General features: G+C 45.0%; 2 protein-coding genes and 1 long non-coding RNA gene across 9 annotated transcripts in view; 1 reads left to right on the top strand and 2 right to left on the bottom strand.

Moving 5' to 3' along the window:
- Positions 1–8,621, top strand: part of LOC133465793 (uncharacterized) — a 33,079-nt gene extending 24,458 nt beyond the window's left edge. For all 6 annotated transcript variants that reach the window (XR_009784755.1, XR_009784757.1, XR_009784758.1 and 3 more), the window contains one exon: positions 7,510–8,621. This is a non-coding gene — a long non-coding RNA (uncharacterized LOC133465793). The remainder of the gene's footprint in view (positions 1–7,509) is intronic.
- kcnt2b (potassium sodium-activated channel subfamily T member 2b) overlaps positions 1–12,131 on the bottom strand; it is a 40,454-nt gene extending 28,323 nt beyond the window's left edge. Inside the window, exon 1 of one of the 2 annotated variants that reach the window (XM_061748879.1) lies at positions 11,141–12,131. In XM_061748879.1, coding sequence (XP_061604863.1) covers positions 11,141–11,229 — 89 coding nt within the window. In that variant the 5' untranslated portion in view covers positions 11,230–12,131. The remainder of the gene's footprint in view (positions 1–11,140) is intronic. The other variant, XM_061748878.1, reaches the window with a different exon arrangement.
- Positions 12,132–13,279: 1,148 nt separating this feature from the next.
- qtrt1 (queuine tRNA-ribosyltransferase 1) lies at positions 13,280–19,152 on the bottom strand. The gene is made up of 9 exons (XM_061750325.1): positions 18,841–19,152; positions 18,243–18,311; positions 18,020–18,158; positions 17,144–17,338; positions 16,651–16,789; positions 16,506–16,581; positions 16,326–16,435; positions 15,544–15,628; positions 13,280–14,604 (listed from the first exon to the last, which is right to left on the bottom strand). The coding sequence occupies exons 1-9, from the start codon at positions 19,120–19,122 to the stop codon at positions 14,452–14,454; spliced, it is 1,248 nt and encodes a 415-aa protein (XP_061606309.1). The 5' UTR covers positions 19,123–19,152; the 3' UTR covers positions 13,280–14,451.
- Between the last annotated feature and the right edge of the window lie 87 nt (positions 19,153–19,239).

Raw genomic sequence — 19,239 nt, 5'->3', positions numbered from 1 at the left:
ATTTCCATTCATCGTTGATGAATGTGTGTCTCAATAGTTTTGTCCACGTCACGTAAGCCATTGTGGCTCCTCGGCGGGGCGTCAGAACCATTTCAGTGTGGCCGCTGTTATTGTTTGTCTCTAAAATGTCCAGACTGGCCTTTTCCGGCCGCGCGCTCACTCCTCATCCTGTCCATCCGAGTTTATCAAATGGATTCCTTCTCAGCGTGTGACTGAGATGGTCTTTGTGAAGCAAAAACAGGAGCTGGGAAAAAGGAATGGTGGCTTGAAATGGCATTTTCCACTGCAGGTCTTCATGCCCCTTTCGGATTTCGTTCCGTTACCGATTTGTTTTGTCTTTCAACTTTCAAGTGACCCGCATCTGATATCACCGTGCTTATGCTGACTGAACAGCAAGTCCGAAACACAACTGTTACAGAAACAAAAGCAAAGTCAAATCTGTTGTTTTTGTTGTTGTTTCTAAAATGCCATAACGTAAGGCATTACTAATAAAGGTTTGTAATAATTACAGGTAGTTTTCCACACCCCGTCGCATACCGCGCGAAGCAGCCGAAAACCGACCGAACTGTGCGAACCATTGACCACTGGTTATGTTGTGATTCAAGATTTAAATCGCCGGTGAACAGCAATGTAAGAGTAAACAAAACCCAGCCGACCAGCCATACCAATACAGTATATTATTATACAGTAATAATCAACAATACTTCATATGTACCTGTCAGACAGACAGTCCATGAGGTAACTGTGTTTGCGCAGGATGGTGTAAGAGAGAATGACAGTTTGAAACTTTGGCTTCCACCTATGCCAGCGGGCCAATAATGACACAGCACCGGGCCTTTAATCACATGACAGCGAGACAAAAGAAGTGCCGCGAGCACACTCGGCGACTCCCATCAACCTCCACGCTTAAGCCAGCAATAGTAGTCTTTCGTATGAGCGTGTGGAGGTCAGTGCTCACACCCTGATTTATTTATAGAATAGAACTCAGAAGTCACAGCATGGACTTTGAAAAACGTTCAAAATCATGGCGAAACAATCCTGCTTTCAGAAATACCTAAATCCTGCATTGTAGCATTCATCAAAAAGGTGAATTAATGTAAATGTAATAATAGTTGTTTTATTGGCTTCTGATTTTAAAACTAGTTATCCATCAATTTGTTGTTAATACGCTATGATATGAGACAATATTTTATATGGGTTCACAGTCATAACGGCCCTCCGAGGGAAGCCATAACTACAATGTGGCCCGTGACAAAAATGAGTTTGACACGCCTGGTTTACAGTGAACCACCGCTTATCGTGGGGGTTACGTTCCAGACCCACCCGCGTTAGGTGAACATGCGTTGTATCCAGAAACCATTTTTTTCCCCACTGTTTCGCCCCTCACATGACACACTTCAAGAGTTTATGTTAGAACACACACACACACACATAGAGAATTGCAATCGTTCAATATATTGAAAATACTGTTCTGTATTTTGTCCGAGAACTTGCCTTTAAAGAGGCGGGGCCTGCTGGGGATAGCTGTGACATCGGCGAGTCTGCGTGCGATTGTGCGTGAGAGCTGTGGCCGGCAGCAGCTTCTGCGTGAAAGTGCTCACTGTTTGTGGCTCTCCTTTCCCACATGGGAGGGCATCAGACTAAGTTAAAAAAAAACAACGATTGCGATATAGCAGGGGGCGCCAACAGCGAAACGCAAAATTGCAGGGGAACATCATCCGTTGTTTGTAATCCTACAAAACAAAAAGTGCCTTTCAAGGTGATAGGCTGTAAACGTCCGACCATTTTTCAAAATCTATTAAAATGGATTAATAATATTTGGCTGCAAGACGCCGTTTGTTGGCAAGTGTGAAGAGCGGCGGATGCTTTACTTCTGAGATCGGACAAGGACAAGCAGGAAGACTCATGATAATTACGCCTCTGAAAGGAGACGGCAGAAATGGAAATACTCGACTGCTAATCCACTCCCGGTGACGCCGTTTTCATTTGTTACAAGAAATATGCCCCTGCAGTTGAAAATGCTGATCGCCATAAAGCAATGAAAAGTTATTACTCCGCATTCTGTACGCCGTCATCTTGAAAAAGGAGGACACTGTTTACAAAAGCAAAGAGAAAAGACTGAAGAACAAATTGAGGACGAGAGGCAAATAAATGACACTTCTGCACCTGCATGCTCTAATAACTTTTCGAAAGAGCCAAGACTGCTGTGGTGAAATAATTGACACAACGGCTTGTCCCTGACCCACATACGTGGGGCATGATGTGGCATAACAAAGAAAAAGTAGTCCTGGATACAAAGAAATGCTTGACAATGAGTCCTCATGAGGAGAGAGCAAAATGTTACTCACGCCGCTAGCAGGGGATTGATTTGAACACTTTCATAATCGCCTAATAAATCCCCGAGATCTTAAAACGCTCCGCAGGTGCCCTTAATACTTTCATTCAGGGATAAAAAAATAAATAAAAAAATCTGCATGGTTTGGATGGAAATAAACTGAGAAATGCTGATATTGTATTACTACTTGCTATTACAGTGATCCCTGATGCTACATATATGAAATCATCTTTCCCCATTGAAGTGAATGCTATTGCTATTGCGGTGGTGTAGGGACTGGGCCGGACCACGAAGCGCGAAGATCCACGGATAATCGACGCCCGATATAATTGCGTTGAAAAAAAAGTTTCTTTATTTTTTAACTCCCCAAATTCTTGAATAATCGTGGATAAACCCCTAATAAGCATTTTTGAGGTTGTGCTGATCATTCTGGTGGCCACCAGGGGGCAGTATAAGACACACATTCGACTAGACTGTAGTAGAGAGAGCTCCTCACTCCGGCTTCTCAGTACGGCAGTCATATTAGTAGTTGTTTTAAATACACAACGTGTAATTGTCATTTAGTTTGACAGTAACCTTTAGCTGAGAGTGGCAATTAACAGCTCGAAGCCTCTTTTTAGAAGAATATTTAATAGTGTTACCTGCCCACTGCTGCTTGTTGTGAAGTGAGTCGAGTCACCTGCCGCCATACAGAGCTGGCAACTTCAATTCCATTCATTTTTATTTATATAGTGCCAAATCACGACAGAAGTCAAAGCAAAAAATCATCCAATCGACAGCTAGTATCAAAATAAAAAAAGAAAAAAAAAGACAATTCTAAATTCACAGGTATCTCAAGCCATTAGTGTACAGTTTTTTGTTTTTTTTATGGTGCTTGCCCTCATTAGGGTGGCAGGTGTGCTGAAGCCTATCCCAGTTGACTTTGGGTGAGAGGCGGGGTATGCCCTGGCCTTCAGAGTCCTTAAAAACGACACGAATCCGTATCAGGACCGTATCACACCAATCGTTACGTCACTCCACTGGCTTCCTGTGAGTCAAGCGATAGATTTTAAATCTTACTGCTGGTCCACAAAGCTGCGAATGGTCTTGGGTCAAAATACAGACAAGATTTATTAGTTCCCGACGAAGCATTCAGACCCCTCAGGTCTATCGTGCGTTCACAGAACTAGAACCAAACCAAACGAAGCGGCATAGTTAAAGCATTATGCTCCTCGGCTGTGGAACAAACTTCCTGAATACCTGAGGTCTGCTCAAACTGTCAGTTTTCTTTAAGTCAGGGCTGAAAACATTATTTCTTATTGCAGTATTCTAAAGAATTACTGATTTAATAATGTCTCCACTTTTCCGAATGTATTTTAATAAACATTTTTACTCTCCTGTTTGAAATCCCCATTGCCTCTTAAATGTTCTTTTATTGTAAACACCCTTTTTTCATTTATTTATTCGCCTTTGAATTGCCTGGTATGAATTGCATCATAAAAAAATAACTTGCCCTGCCCTGGTTCACAAACAACCATCCATCTCTTTGTTTTCTATCGCGCTTGTCCTCATTTAAGGTCACAGATGAGCTGGAATGTATCCCAGCTGACTTTGGGTGAACGGCGGGTTGCACCCTAGACTGGTCGCCAACCGAGCCAAATGTGTTAATGTGTTATTTTTCAACCCTTTTTGTCCATCGAAGCCCCAAATTTCTGCCCCCAAAGTGGTCTGGGGTATGACAGAACCCCGTTCACACTGTCTGTAAAAGCCAGAATCTTCTTTATGCCACCGTATAGACAACACCAAAACTGAAGCCGAGATTTGATGCTGGGAACTCTCAACCGTGAGACAGACATGTTAACCACTAGTCCACCAGTTCAGGACAGTTCCCCAATGCACCATTATAGAATATTGAGTGTCTAAAATAAATAAGAACCGGCGCAATTTATCATCATACAACAGGTACACCGTGTCGAGTGTCTGTTGCGCTCTCCAGCCGAGAGTACGTTTCTAATTCCCGCAATCATTTCAATGGATCAAGAGAACATATTTCCTCTTCAGCAGATGCCACAGTGTCTGGGCAATAAATCAACCCCGAAGGACGCATCTTGTTTTTAATGTAGGTTAATTCACACAGCACCCGTTGTCCTCACACAATGCTACAAGATAACAAGTCAGGTTGAGTGAAGACTTGAAATTGCCTCTAGGCATGAATGTGAGTGGGAATGTTTCTTTTGGGGGGGGGGGGGGGTTTCTCCAAGTGACTGGCGACCACTTAAGGATGTACCCCACCTCTTGCCCAAAGTTCACTGTGTAATAAATCTGGTTCTCTGTGTAGTGTGCAAAAAAAAAAAAAATAATTACAGTAGAGTGGAAGTTGAATTTTCCCTTTGAGGTATAATTAGTTGAATAATTAATTCAAAAAAAAAAAAAGCAAGTGCTGTATAACAGACATGTGGGTGGGGGGTTATCATGAGTCAATGTCTCCAAACGTAGGAGGTAAATTAGTGTCACGCTATCTTCACTTTTCATCTGATCGGAACAAAAATACACCTTTGAATTTTTGAATCGGCATGTGGAAAGTGAGCCGGCCTGATTATGAATGTCTTGTAATCGACAATAGGTGAGCTATGCAGTCAGAAATATTGGAACAAATAGCCATCACAGCATTTAAAAATAGAAGAAAACATTTTCTTTGTCATGCTATCGTAGCCTATCACAGTTTCCACTCTTTTGGGAAGACTCGCTACGAGATTTCTGTGTGATGAGCTCTTCAGTCACTTAACCAGGACCAGGCCAAAATTCGCAAAGGTGTTCGATAGGCTTGACGTCAGGGTTCCCAAAGCGTTCCCCAATCTAGTGGTTCTTCAACGTTTCGCACCAAGGACCACCTAAAAAAATTCTTTTGCACTCCAACTACTTTAAATTGTAATCTCACGATCACAGCATGTATAACGTCACTCACGTTTGCCACAAGCTGAGTTTGAACGTACACAAACAACTGCAGTTTTCTAGCAGCCAATAGCACGTCCGTTGGCGAGTAACACACATAAAGAAGTGTTGGTTCCATTTTACTGTCCCATTTAGTCCTCTGCGTTGCTTTTAATGGCGACCGTGCACAACCCGTGGTATTACAGCTTCCATATATCATCCGTGGTTACAATATGCTCAGGCCTTTTGCTCCCTGACGTCATCAGCCTTGCCTCATTCCCTCGCCGAAAAGAGCCTTTGCAACTCACCGCTCGCAGCGCGACCGTCGCTCGTTACCAACACTTTGTCTTGGAAACACAAGAACAATCACCCAAAGTATGAAACAATATATCACTCACTGTTCATAACTCTATTAAGAACCATCAAATAGCAATCTATCTGTCTCCTCGCATTACATTATTCGCAGATGAGAGCAGACAATTGCCCTTATATCAACTCGGTGTAAAACACCCGTCTGTTTCATCTTAAATGAAAGGAATGAAATATGAGAGGAATCGCCGCTACGGCCCCTGCCGGTTGCGTAATAAACGCTGACATGGTTTGCAAATAAGGGAGCCGTGATAGGTGGACAAGCCTGTTAGAGATAGGCCTCGTGCACCGGGGGAGGCCCTCCAGCAACATCCAATAACTGAAATCGCTCGGACGTTACGAAGGTCCACTCTCTTGCGGTGCTGTCTGTTTCCACCGCGGTTGTCTTAAAAGCGGTGGGAAGAAATGCTGCAGTCGTATTAGAAACCTTGTCTTCGCTCCACCTTAAAAGTCGGCCTTTGTTGACCATCAAGCCGGCTGCACACCGAGAGATGTGGCCTGGTTTGGGTTGAACAGGTCCAAATCGAAAGGTCGAAATCCCTTGAACAAAGCATTTTTTTAAACGGAATTTGCTTGGTAAAAAAAAAAAAAAAACAACAACTAAATCTAGTCGGGATGAAACGATTAATCAAATAACTTGAATATCTCGATTACAAAAAATAGTTGCGGCAAAATCACTTCTTCAAAGCTTTGCAGTGATCATTGTTCCACACGGACTAATGTCGCCGCAGACTCATGCACCACGCTGTGTTGAAATGAAAATGGCAGGAAGAAAGAGTGCGTAAAAGAAAGAGATCGTCCAAAGTTTGGGATCATTTCACACTTACAAAAAAGGAGATGACACAAAGCGCAGTGTGTCGACTCCAAAGCGGAACTAAATATTGTAGCACACCAGCACATCAATGACCTGGCCAGGCCTCACCTGTTAAAGCCGCACACATTCATAGTCACAGATATTACAGTTTGGAACGTGACGACGGCGAACCCAAGTGGACAACAATACCTGCACCTCACATGCGCACTTTGTTGTTCAATAATGCATAAGACATTTTTTTTTATACGATTGTGCAATTAATCAATGAGATAATCGATTCTAAAAATATTTGAGACCGTAACCTACTACGTAGCATATCCACGACAGTTGCGGAATGGAACATGTAGAGGAATTGCCGCCATGGCCGTGAAACGCTCGTGTACCTCAAAAGTAGTCTCATGAAGACTTCTGACTTCACTCCTGTGAGAACACATCGAACGCTTACCACCTTTGCCAATATCAATTTGGCTTTATTTTTAATTGACCCGAGGGGACGGGCATGATGTCAGCGCAGCGGTCTTATTTGACATCTCCGCTTCCCAGGCCGCAGCGGACCATCGACCATGTGCAGTTCCTTCCTGTTTCGCGTTCAAGGTTCTGTCTTTTCCAGCCTAGAAATGAACAGCGACGACATCCCTCCATCCGCCATCTGCGTGATATCCCCTTAACAAAGTGACTCCTCTCATCGTGCGCTCCGGCGGTTTTGGTAACACACAGACAAGATACATTTCCAATGCTCGGTCTCATTTGCTAAATATCTAGAGGCACACTTGTACTCTAAAGCCAGTGCATCAAAGCGCCGTCGATATTGACGGGGGCGCGGGGTGGGGGCAAGAGTAGACGGAGACCAAATGTGAGCAGATACCAAGGCGACAGTTCGATACGACATTGTTTTGAGGACAAAAGGTGTGTCGGTGATTCCGGAGAGTGCCTATCCCCGTAACTCATCACCGCTAGTTATAGTGGAGCACTTCGTGAACACCATGTATTTTGTTCCTTGGGGGGGGGGGGTCACTGTACAGTTCCTTGGGTAAGCCAAAACAAATGTGCATGTAATATATGGTCTCATCTGAATTTCCAGATTTCCGACTTCCGACGTGGTCGCTCCTCTGTTTAAATGCAAGCGCCCCCCACCAGAAATTCCATCGGGGGGACGAGGACGTTGACAGATGAGCCAAGAATGTTTGGGGGAAAATGAGACGATCATTCCCTCGACGACGTCATTTCATGGGCATGTCTACTAACGATGACGTGATGTCATCGACGCGTGTCACAAATGAACCGTCTTGCGTGGCGGAATTATTACTATCACCACAAATGTCCACGGTTGTGCTTAATATTTCAAGTGGGATTAAATTGAAGTCAAATATCATCAATACTGTTACTCTTCACAACTTTGCGGATGCAAAGACGATCGGGATTGGTTTAGCCCAAAGGCTAAGAGGACGATCGGGATTGGTTTAGCCCAAAGGCTAAGAAGACGATCGGGATTGGTTTAGCCCAAAGGCTAAGAGGACGATCGGGATTGGTTTAGCCCAAAGGCTAAGAAGACGATCGGGATTGGTTTAGCCCAAAGGCTAAGAAGACGATCGGGATTGGTTTAGCCCAAAGGCTAAGAAGATGATCGGGATTGGTTTAGCCCAAAGGCTAAGAGGACGATCGGGATTGGTTTAGCCCAAAGGCTAAGAAGACGATCGGGATTGGTTTAGCCCAAAGGCTAAGACGTTGCGCAGTGATTTGCTAGTGAACAAACCCGAACCAGTCGTCCACTTTGAGGTAAATGAATGTAAAGTGCAATACAAATAAAATGTATTATTGTTATTAATTACCCCCAAGGTTCCCATTAATATGAGACACATTTATTTACAGTTTATTATTATTATTATTTTTAAATCACAGCTGTATTTCCTATAAATTATTAACACCCATACACAACGGTGCTACGCTCTGTTTGCATGACTGTTTCCGTTCACTGTCTTCAGTCCCGTTTGAGTGTTCAAAGTAAACCATCAAAAATGTACAAATTACACCGGAGGGTCATGACCTCCTGTCCACACAATTGTTGGCAAGAGGGATCTTAGAAATGCAATCAAAAAGTGCTGCCCCCCCCCCCCCCCGTGTGCGAGCCATGAATTATGCAGCATCTTTAACGTCCTTTGTGTGGAAAATTGTGCCACCTGAGGGTCTTCAGGAGGTTACAGGAGAGCTCTTGAATAAAGAAAAAAACACCACACTGAGGACACTTGAATCAGATGTAGAGGAGTCAGGGGGCGGGGGGGGGGGGGGGGGGTTGGTTAAAGGGGTTACGAGTGAGATTGTGTTCATGTGCCAAGGTTGCGCTCGCACCACGTGCTGCTTTGAGGCACCAATGACTGCTCTTCTCGTGCAAGATAAAAGGCTAGCCCACCATTAATGCAGCATGGCAGCAAAATGCCGTGTGATCCGCCGGTAATTAAGCCCTCTGTCACTATCAATCTCAGGCCGGACCGGCTTTCTAATCTGCCCACTTTATTGCAGCTAATGATCCCCTGGCATGGAGATCAGCATCTTACTGTCACTCTTTTTTTTTTTTTTTTTTTTTTTTTCACCACACGCTTGTCTGTGAAAGCTTTTGGGTGATTACAAACACACGCGCACTCGCTCGCCATCCCTGTGAAGCATTCATTAAAAAAAAAAAAAAAAAAAGTCTACTCATGTCATTTACATAGCACAAATAATTGCCAGCGGGCTTTTATTTTCTCAACCACAGATGAGGGGAGGCATTTTTGGAATTATATTAAACAATGTTGTGAAGATCAATTTGGAACTGTAGTTGGTGACAATTACAAGTTGAAAATGGAATAGTAGTGTAACTATTTCAATTACTTTCGCAAAGTAATATAACTAATTACATTTTTGATTATATTTTGATTACATTTCTTTTTTTTTTTTTTTAAATAAAGGCATCAACAGGACCCTTGAATGTTTCCTCTAAAAAAAAAAAAAAAAAGTGCATTTAAAAGATCATAATTTTGGAATTGACCACATTCTTTACACAAATAATCAACTGATAACAAAACATGATGAAATGAATTGCTTTGACTTACAAGTGCAAACTTGAGATAAGAGAGCTGGGTGGTTGCAGTAAAACTCATCTTAACTCCACAATAAACAGCAGTTTGGCAAAAAAGTGAGCAATTTATCAAAAAAGAAAACTCCCAGTTGAAGTTTAGCGTAAAACTACAAACAAAATAAATTCATCAAATTACACGTGTATTTAAAACAACCAAACGACGTTTCCTGAAGAATGGCCCGCGAGCTTAATGTTAACAGATAATGGAAAATGAAATTGGCGTGCCAATGGTTAACATCGAAAGTCGCAGTTTTCGAACCCTTGAAGCAACTGATATTTGAACACACACGGTGGCGAAACACATGTAGACAGATCATATAACAATACTCACAGGCATAGTCTTTATCCTCTACAAAGAACGACTAATATTACTACATTGAGGTGAGTTCCCTTGTCAATTTTTATTAAAAAAAAAATTTTGGGAGTCACAAATGCCCTGACCCCTTTTGAAATGATGATAAAACGGCATTCCTCTGCCAAACAACTGCATTTTCAACACGGCGTCGACAACACATGTCCGCCACGTTTGCGGTGTCACTCATGTTGCTCGAAAATAGTCCAGTTCAGTTGAAGTGCTGAACTTTCCAACTGAAAAAAAAATGGAATGAATCCAGTTTGCAAGACAGGTAGTTTGCTCGGTCAATTGGTCAGTAAGTTAGCTAAGTACGTAAGTAGGACGGTAAATTGGTAGGTAGATAGATACATTAGGTCGGCTGATCGGTAAGTAGGTAAGTAGGTAGCTAGAAAGATTTGACGTGACGATAAGATGTCCTTCGTCAAGCATTTGCACAAACAGGGCCTCCTCTCAATTGACCAAAGCCCGGTACCCTCTGCATTTGAGTTTGCCTTTTTCCAAGATGGCGTTCTGCAAACACGTGATGTGATGAACGTGGAAATCGGCTGACGTTTGTGTGCGGCCGAGGCTCGAGCCGCCGCTGAAAGGTTCGAGTGGGCCGTCGCCTTCTCGCATTGATTTCGGGATCCTTTGGAAACATTTGCAACTTTGGTGTACTTTAAAAAACAAACAACAACAACAACAACAAAAAACAGCCGCTCGCGCCCTGACGTCTTTTTCCATGAGACGTCTTCATGAAATATCCATATTAAGCGAGGCATAGCATCATATAGCGAGTGGAAGGTGGCGGCGTGCAAATGGAGCGTAAGCGGAGGTTAATTGCCAGCCGCTTGCCAGCCACAATTGCCGGTGCGGGTGGCGGATGGTCCGCTCGACATGAATCTCAGCCTTCGTGACAGCAGGAGACGCCGGAAGAAGGCGAGAAGGCGCATGCGACACCTTCTAGTCCAGGGTCCATCCCTACCTTTGAGAAATGGAGTTTTACCTAACAAGCGTGCACTTGCGGCGAAAAAAAAAAAGAAAAGATCAAGTTAGTAAGTCGTGTTTTTGGCGTGGTTAGAGCCGCTGGCGCATGCGCGCGTATTGCTAAACAAGTGGACCTGTTGCAGGCGACAACAAGCCCACGAGACTGAAGACCGCACGGAGATGACGCTGCCACTTTGATTTGCGCCCCCCAAAAAAAGATGCGCTGCGCCGCGCCGCGCGTGCGTAAAAACACGCAGCTCCGTCGGCAGCACGCCTTACCTGTCGTCGGTCTGCCAGTCCCCGAGCAACAGGTCTCGGAACCGGTACCGCGGGGGCAGCGGGAGCACCTCCTTCTCCAGTTCGACCATCCTGCTTCCTCCTCGGAGCTGCACCGCAGAAGCAGCCCAAAAGCCTCCGCTCCTCTCCGTCCTTATCGCAGCATCACCGCCGGCGACATGGTGCTTTTTGGTCGGCCTCGGCTCGGTCCCGAATTACAACTGGGCTGGACTCGGCGACAGGTGGCGGCTGACGATCCACTTTGGCAGCCGGAGAGCAGCAACTGGTTGCGTGCGTCGCTCCTCCGCAGCATCCTCCCCGCACGGACGCGGCCAGCCACTGGGGATGAGCGACGCCGCCGCGCGGGTGCGCGTGCGGACGAGGTGTGCGCGACCAGCCAGGCCACAATATTAGGAACCCCTGCGCATTCGAATCACATCCGGTACAAACAATTCGGAAAACTACAGAGACGACGATGCGCACAATGGAACTGCGTTTCGATTACTTTGGTTATAGTTTGCACATTTGCACTAACCGGCCACTTCATTAGGCACACCTGCATAATTCAAGTTGAACACCAAAATCCTCCTTCCACAAAGATAACTCATGTGTAGATGACAACCAAATAAATCGGGGTTCTGCGCCAATCGCAGCGGGCAAGAGGCGGGGCACGCAGAGCTGGGATTCAAACGCAGAATCTCACAACTGTGAGGCAGACGTTAAGCCGTTGTTTTAGCTTAACCAAATAACCAAAAGATCAGAAAGCGCTCTCAATATGAAACATCGATGCGATTGTCTTGGCTCTTGTTTACTTTGTGCGGCCGTCCTAAATGCTGTGGCTGGTGTGTTTTGAAAAAAGACAATTCAATGTGCACACCAATGAAGCTTGATTAGGAGAAGAACAGTTTCCTGCAGCCACGCGCTCCCTTCAAGTGTCCGTCGCAGCGGCCTGCCGCTGACCTTTGCACTCGCAAGTTCTCCGCTGCTCTTTAACGAGCACGTTTGCCATGTCGCTTTGCTGGACCGCCCCCAATACATGACGACACGTACCGATTAACGTGGTGAATAAACAACTTTTCCAAGGCCCCGGTAACACGATTCTGCACGACTTGGCGACAAAGCCCCCACCCCCCAACATCCCCCCCCACCCCCGCCCCACCTCAACCCCTGTCCTCGTTCCCTCTCTCACCAGGCATATTCCAAAATAAACAGCTAACACGCAAACTGTAAATATAATCCTGCGATTAATTAAGATATCGTAATCGCAGAGACGAGAGAATATGGGTAGGGTGGAAAAAAAGCCATACAGAAATATGCTTTTCGCTTGTTGAGTCGCTTTTTATTTGGCGCTGGAGCGTTGAACCGTCACGGATTTTGCTCGCTGTGAAGTTCATTTAAAAAGGGGTACAAGTGCGCTCTTTGCCCTCCTCACTACTTAAGACAATTCATCGCGCAAGCAGAACTAGGGCGCACTATAGAATGAGAATGTCTTACTAGTGACGTTTTTATCCGCGACTGCGCGCCAGTTCTGCACACTCGTTAAGTAGGACAACTTTGGCATACTACTAGGGCAACTGCGTTACTGACGAGGCAAAACTGGTCTAGTTGAGGTCTGTTTTTTACTAGTACTACTAGTGAATCGCTAGATGTTAACTGGTACAATTTCATAATGTCAGTATTAGTACTAGTAGCACACAGTTGTCAGCAAGTGCAGTTTTGCCTCACTCGGAGGATGTAGTTTTCATGCTAGAATAACATGTCTCACATTCACCACGGTAGAAATAACAGCAGGCAACTGTACTGCAATGTACCTGAGCAGCTAACAGTTAGCATCACTGCTTTTAATTCTTCTTCACCATGCTGCCTCCACTGGTCAAGCTTGGTACTGCCGCAGACATCTGTTTACGTGGAGGAGACTCGTGGCAGTCGGTGTGGTTATCGTGTGTGGTGTGCCGTGTTGGTCGACAACACGCACTATAAGTAAGCAAGCACACATGGTGATTTCTTTCCTTGTCTTAACATTTTTAAAAGTCTGTTAAAACTATAATCCACATCTATTTAAAAAAATAATTATAATAACCCATGACAAGAGTAGATGACATTGAATGCTGATTAAGCCCATCAGCTTCGGACACATCTTGCTATAGTTTTCAATCTTTATTTTTTTATATTTAGTGACTATCCTATACATTCCCACACTGGATCACTAGGTGGCGCCCTAAAATGACAGTGGAAATATTTCACCTATGAACCATATATTGAGTGTGCAGGTCGACTGAGCCATACAGGAGGTGGTGGAAGCATGCGAGGTTGGATGGAGGAGGAGAAGGCCAGACAAGCGGTTAGCCTACATCATATCGTAGCCATGAAGGATTTGTTGTAATGCTGAATTGCAGCGTTAGGGGGCGCCACAAATCGCAGTTGATAGCTTTAAGATGTTAAAAATCAGTATGTGTGTATCTCGCTTAACAGGAGCACGTGTTCATTCACACACTGCAAAGCAAATGTGACGTGAAAGAGGACAAATGCAACAGCTGTAGTTTAAAAATCACTATTAACTCATTCACCGTCAGCCTTCCCAGTTAACATGGATATTTGACTTCTAAAGCCGTCAATGGCAGTGAATGTGTTAATCATCTGCAAGTGCACATTTTTTTATCACATATGACCAATTGCTATTGATGCCAATGTTTAGTCGTGTATACATGACCAGTTTATGTTGAGATTTTGCCCTCTGCTGGCCGTAAAGACGAGCACACACTCCGCTCGTCTTGTTGCAATCAACGTACAGCAGAACGCCGAAATGCACGCGCTCACCATATTCGTGCCGGCGGTGATGAACGACACGCCTTCTTTTAACACGCTCATCCGTGCAGAGAGCATGACAGGCGAGGCGAAAAACATTTCTCCTTTCAAGTGGGTGGGCCTCACCACGTAACCATGGCGACAGCACAAAAATTCAAGCGCATCCCTCGAGACAGTTTGTGTGCATGTGTGTGTTCTTTTTTCTTTCTGAACCTCATTTAAACCTCATCCAGTGGCACATTACCATAATGTCTACTCCGAGGACAATTTGCCCAGGCTGCAAGTTGCTGCCGTGCCACATAATAAAGGCTCCATCATGTTCAACTAAAGCTGCACTTTCTCCCCAAACGCCCACGCACCCACAAAACAGGGTAATGCAAATGTAAACAACGAATTACATTTTTTTTTTTTTTTAAATCATCCTTTTAAAAAAAGATAGGAAATGTGTCACTGTTTATCCTTGTGCTGCACATATATGTATAGTATAAAAAAAAGGATTGTCTGTGGCGTTACTCCAAAGTGATGTTGACGGAGGCTAGAGCATCCACAGCCCAGCCGGGGTACTGGTGGCGGGAGGGGAACATTCGGCGCATGAAGGCGCGGATAAAGTCAGGGAAGCGGCCTTCCACGATGCTGTGTCGCACGGAGCGCATCAGGTTGAGCTGCAGGTGAGAAAAACATACAGGTCACATGAAATTGGGTTTGAGCGATGCGACAACGGCCGCATGTTACTTTGAGAGCTGGACTTCTGTTAAAAAGGTTACATTTTCTCTGTTTGCAACTTTACAGGGTCCTCAGGGTGTATAGTAAACATCCCCAGGGCAGCGCAATATTGACTCCAGGTAACAGTAAATGCCGGATGGTGGGGAAAACTATTTGTGTAACTCGCTAACGCTGCTAAAAAAGCTCGTCCTTCATCCCATTGGGAGCGGGACTCGTTGACAAATCGCCATGTCGCCCAGATTGTGCGGCTTTAATGTGATCGGGGAGGCCCTCTTTTGAATAGTGATGTGTTGTATAAGTAGACAGCGCGTGTGTGTGCGTGTATGTATTACCAAGGATTATAATGAGTGACACTCCCCACTGTTTTGTTCTTGTCGCTTTGCACAGTTGGAAGGATGAGTCATATCTGTCACACGGACTTGACTTGAAATCTCTCACGCAGCTCAGACCTCGAGACGAGCATTAGATTACAGGGGGTCTTCGGTTTGCAACGATCCCAACGTACGACGCTTCGGCAAAGTCGAGCTTGTCCTCTCAGTGTTAGCATTCGACTGTGGGCGCAAAAATAAGTGAATTACTGCTGACGTTAATCTTGATGACAGTGTTCCCTTCCTTTGTTATAGCTTTTGAAGTACATGCCCCCCCCCCCAAAAAAAAGACAAAGAAAAAGCAAAAAAACCTCTGGTAAGAGTTCTTTGATGCTCACGAAACTGAGATCTTGCCAGACTTGCCAACGACGCGCAGCATGTTTTGTGTGACTTTCGAGGTGTATTTTTGGTGCAACCATATGACCTCAGGTTCCACTGTGTTTTTTGTTCTTCCCCTTTGTGTTTCCTGGTATTAAATGCATGCTGAAGATACTTGGTCACTATAGTTACCTGGTAGGCGATGTTGTGGACGGTAACGTGATGCATGGCTGCGGTGTCGCTCTTAAACAGAGCGTGCAGGTACGCCCGGCTATGTCTGAAACAGAACACACGTTTTTGAATGTGGATATATTTTTTCTTAACAGGGGCCATTTTAATGTCTATGAAGTCCTCGGGGGAACCATACTTAATTCAACAGTGTTTTAACTAACATTTTCTCTGAGTTTTTTTGTTTGTTTGTTTGTTTTTTTTACACAGCAGGCCGTATACACTCTGAAAAAGGTGTTGGTGAATTTATGCAAATGAAGGTTGGGAAGAAAAATATTAGTCGTACACTCTCACTTTATACACTTATCCATTACACTCTTGTATAAATATTTGATAAGATCCAATACAAGAGCTGCATCAAAAAAATCTGCCTTTGTAAATATAATCATGCTCAGTTGTTTATTATTGTGGTTCTGCCTCTCATACTGAGAGATCTTTCTAATATGTGAGCATTATTAGCTTTGTAAAGGCAAATAGGTCGTCTTTTGTGTTGGATCTTGCAGGTGCCCATCACAGAATTCTACTGAAAATGATTGATGATGAAATGAATGAAATGAAATGATTTTTTTTCAAATGTATTATTTTGCATGGATGTCTGCGTATAACAAAACAAAATGTTTAGATTTATGCTTGAATATTATACTTTTTGATTCCTTTACCCTCAATGCACAGTTAAATATTTTCAAAATCCCTCACGAAAATTGACTCGAAACTTTCCAGAAATGCGACCCTAATCTCCAGCTAACCTTTTGCAGGTTGGGCACTGGCAGTCAGGGTCTATGGGCTGAAAGTCCTTGGCATACTGCTTCTGTTTCACCTGCAGGGATCCCCAGGGCACCAGCGCCGAGCCGAATCTCTGAGGACCCGCGAATGTGACAGAATTGTATTCGTTTCAAAGTCAAGTCACGCCGGAGCGAGGGTCTTACCGCCGTCCGGGTGGGAAAGACGCAGTCGAACATGTCGCAGCCCAAAGCGACGCACACAACCAAGTCCACGGCGTATCTGCGGCACAGATCGCAGGTCAGCTACGGCTTAAAGAGGAAGCGTCTTCTTTAGGCCCCTCGTACTTACCCCACGCCCATGAGGTAGCGAGGTTTTTCTCGAGGCAGGTGGTCAGTGCTGAGCGTCACCATCCGCCAGAAGTCATCCTTCTCTTCCCCTCCGCTCAGGCCCCCGATGGCAAAGCCAGGAACGTGACGTTTAGTCATTTCTAAACGGACACGCGGGGAACGTTAACGTTCACCCAGATGCTCACGTTAGGTACGCAATCCAATGAGATCCAACACAAAATGCTATTTTTATACACAAAATATGATTATTTTACACCACAATAATCAACATACTGTTAAATAAATGACAATTTGTGCCCCACTAAGATGAATTGGATTTATAGTCCATCCATTTTCGATAGCGTTTGTCCTCATGAGTTGCGGGTGAAATGCAGCCTATCCCGATTTCGGCTGGGATAAGCGCCAGCTCACCCGCGATCTGAATGAGAAAAAGCGCCGTAGAGAAAATGGATGGATGTGGGATCGGAGTCTAACAAGAGAATAAGACGGAGTACCGTCCAAACAGGTTTTGCGCAGCCCGGCGTTCAGTCCGCCCTGGATGATGGCGAAAAGGTTCTGTTTGTGCGGGTTCTTGTTGGCGGCGATGCAGCGATCCAGCCAGCGAATGGATCGGTGCGTGGCCTCCTCCACGCGCGGCCCCGTCACCGTGCTGCTCACCACGTCGTCCAGCTGCATCACGATGTCCGACCCTGCGACGATCGTAAACAACACGGGAGATGCTAATCGTGTTCCACATAGCTCTGTCACGATTGCGCTATTCAATCGTCTTAAACCTTGACCAGTGTTTCCCAACCTTTGTTGAGCCAAGGCACATATACGACATACTCAAAATCTCACGGCATGCCAGCAAACCAAGGTGTCAGAAAATACATTTTAAAAAATAAATACATTTACTCTTCTTAGTGTAAAATATGGGCCTGTTTAGTTGAAAACAAAGCTGTCATTCTGTTGTATGAATGGCAACAGGTGTCCATCCATCTAGTCCTAGATGGACACCTGTTGCCACAGAACACAGAAAAATGCTTAAACTCTCATGATCGTTTAGAGCACTCCCCCTCCCTCCTCATGCAATGGACTACTCCATCATCTTACTGCGCATGTGCAGAGGGTAGCAACACAAGCCTGTTGGCGCGCTGTGAGGAAAATGACGCAGTTATCAAAGAGAAGGTGAGAGCAAAACAAGCCTTTTTTGTCAAAAAAATCACTTGTTGGACAAGTTTCTAAAATTCACATTTGAGTTGATTATAAACATTAATATTAACGAACAACGCTTTGCAGTACGCGGATGTGGAGAGCCCCACGAACAGGTTGGCATCGGGCATCCAAATGACTAAATACACTCCGGACGTAAGTCGTCGGGAATCACTGACCGAGACTATTCTGTATGCCGATGGACTTTTCCGGACTGAGCAGGATGGTCTCGCCGTCGTAGGGGGACTTGAACGTGACCCCTTCCTCTGTTACCTCCGAGAGTTCGACGAGAGACACCATCTGGAAGCCCCCGCTGTCCTTCAAGCGAAGAAAATACAGTCGTTATTGACGTGTGGTCTCCTATTGCAATTGGGACTACGGCATGTCTCTTCAAAACGTTACCGTCAACAGATTCCTTTTCCAGTTCATGAATCCATGCAAACCGTTGGCCTTTTCGATCAAATCGGGCCCCTTCAAAATAGCACAGGTAATGAGCTAGTACACTGCTGAAAACAATGCGTCACATCCGTGGGGTATGTGGTTGTTTCAAACACCCACACTTTTCCCAATGGAAGGGTTCAATACCCACACTTTTCACAACTTGAAAATCTCACGGTGCACCCCCAACTTGTTTAGCATCTGCGTGTGTGTGGATGCTGTTACAATGAAATTATATGAATCGACAAATGGAACAAATGATCTCATCGTATGCCAATGATTTCCAGCCAGTGTCCACTTATAAGAAAATGATTATTACCGCCAGAAATCTCTCTCTTTCTTCATCGATCTATGCCAGCGACATATAGTGACAGGAAGAATGATTAAATGCGCTTCCACGAGAGATACATAATTAAACCGTGTATCCACTTTTTGTGACATTTTGTTTGGTGTTGTGCATTGAGATATTTTTTCTATTGTAAAATATGTGCCTTCGCTCAATCCACAGATGGGCAACACTGCCTGAGGGGGCATCTTTGCATGCTATGTGGGGCTTCCGTACCGGCCTCATCCCCAGGTGGTACGTGTTCCCGAGACATATCTGACATCCCAGCGCGTCCAGTTGATCGGCGGTGATTCCCTTCATGGTCCCCTGGGTGCCGACCGGCATGAAAACCGGCGTGCTGACGGTACAGTGCGGCAGCTTCAGGTCGCACGCCCTCGCCTTTGTCACCGGACACTCCGCGATGATGTGCAAAGTGAGGGGAGACGCGACGGCGAGCGCTTTCTTAAAAGACATGTTCGTGCTCGGCGGTGTTTCCACACGAGCATTAGTGGCGGCCATGTTGGTGAGGTCCACATGACAAGGGAAGTGGTTGAGTGACGTAGAGGTCGACCAATAGGAAAGGCAGAAATTTCCGTAGAGGGCCGTAGTGGTTTTAAGCTATCCAATCAAAAGAGT

This window comes from Phyllopteryx taeniolatus, chromosome 16, assembly GCF_024500385.1.
Source record: "Phyllopteryx taeniolatus isolate TA_2022b chromosome 16, UOR_Ptae_1.2, whole genome shotgun sequence".
In the NCBI taxonomy this organism is placed as follows: domain Eukaryota; kingdom Metazoa; phylum Chordata; class Actinopteri; order Syngnathiformes; family Syngnathidae; genus Phyllopteryx; species Phyllopteryx taeniolatus.
The sequence above is the reverse complement of the archived record's forward strand: the minus strand, read 5'-3'. Positions and strand labels throughout refer to the sequence as shown.

What these genes read in the sequence shown, in the direction of transcription:
- qtrt1 (XM_061750325.1), bottom strand. Translation starts at nt 19,122, where the DNA reads ATGGCCGCCACTAATGCTCGTGTGGAAACACCGCCGAGCACGAACATG. An exon ending in CGCTACCTCATGGGCGTGGG is followed by an intron (nt 16,582 to 16,650) that starts GTAAGTACGAGG and finishes TCTGTGCCGCAG; the next exon opens with ATACGCCGTGGACTTGGTTG. An exon ending in CAGTGCCCAACCTGCAAAAG is followed by an intron (nt 15,629 to 16,325) that starts GTTAGCTGGAGA and finishes GTTCTGTTTCAG; the next exon opens with ACATAGCCGGGCGTACCTGC.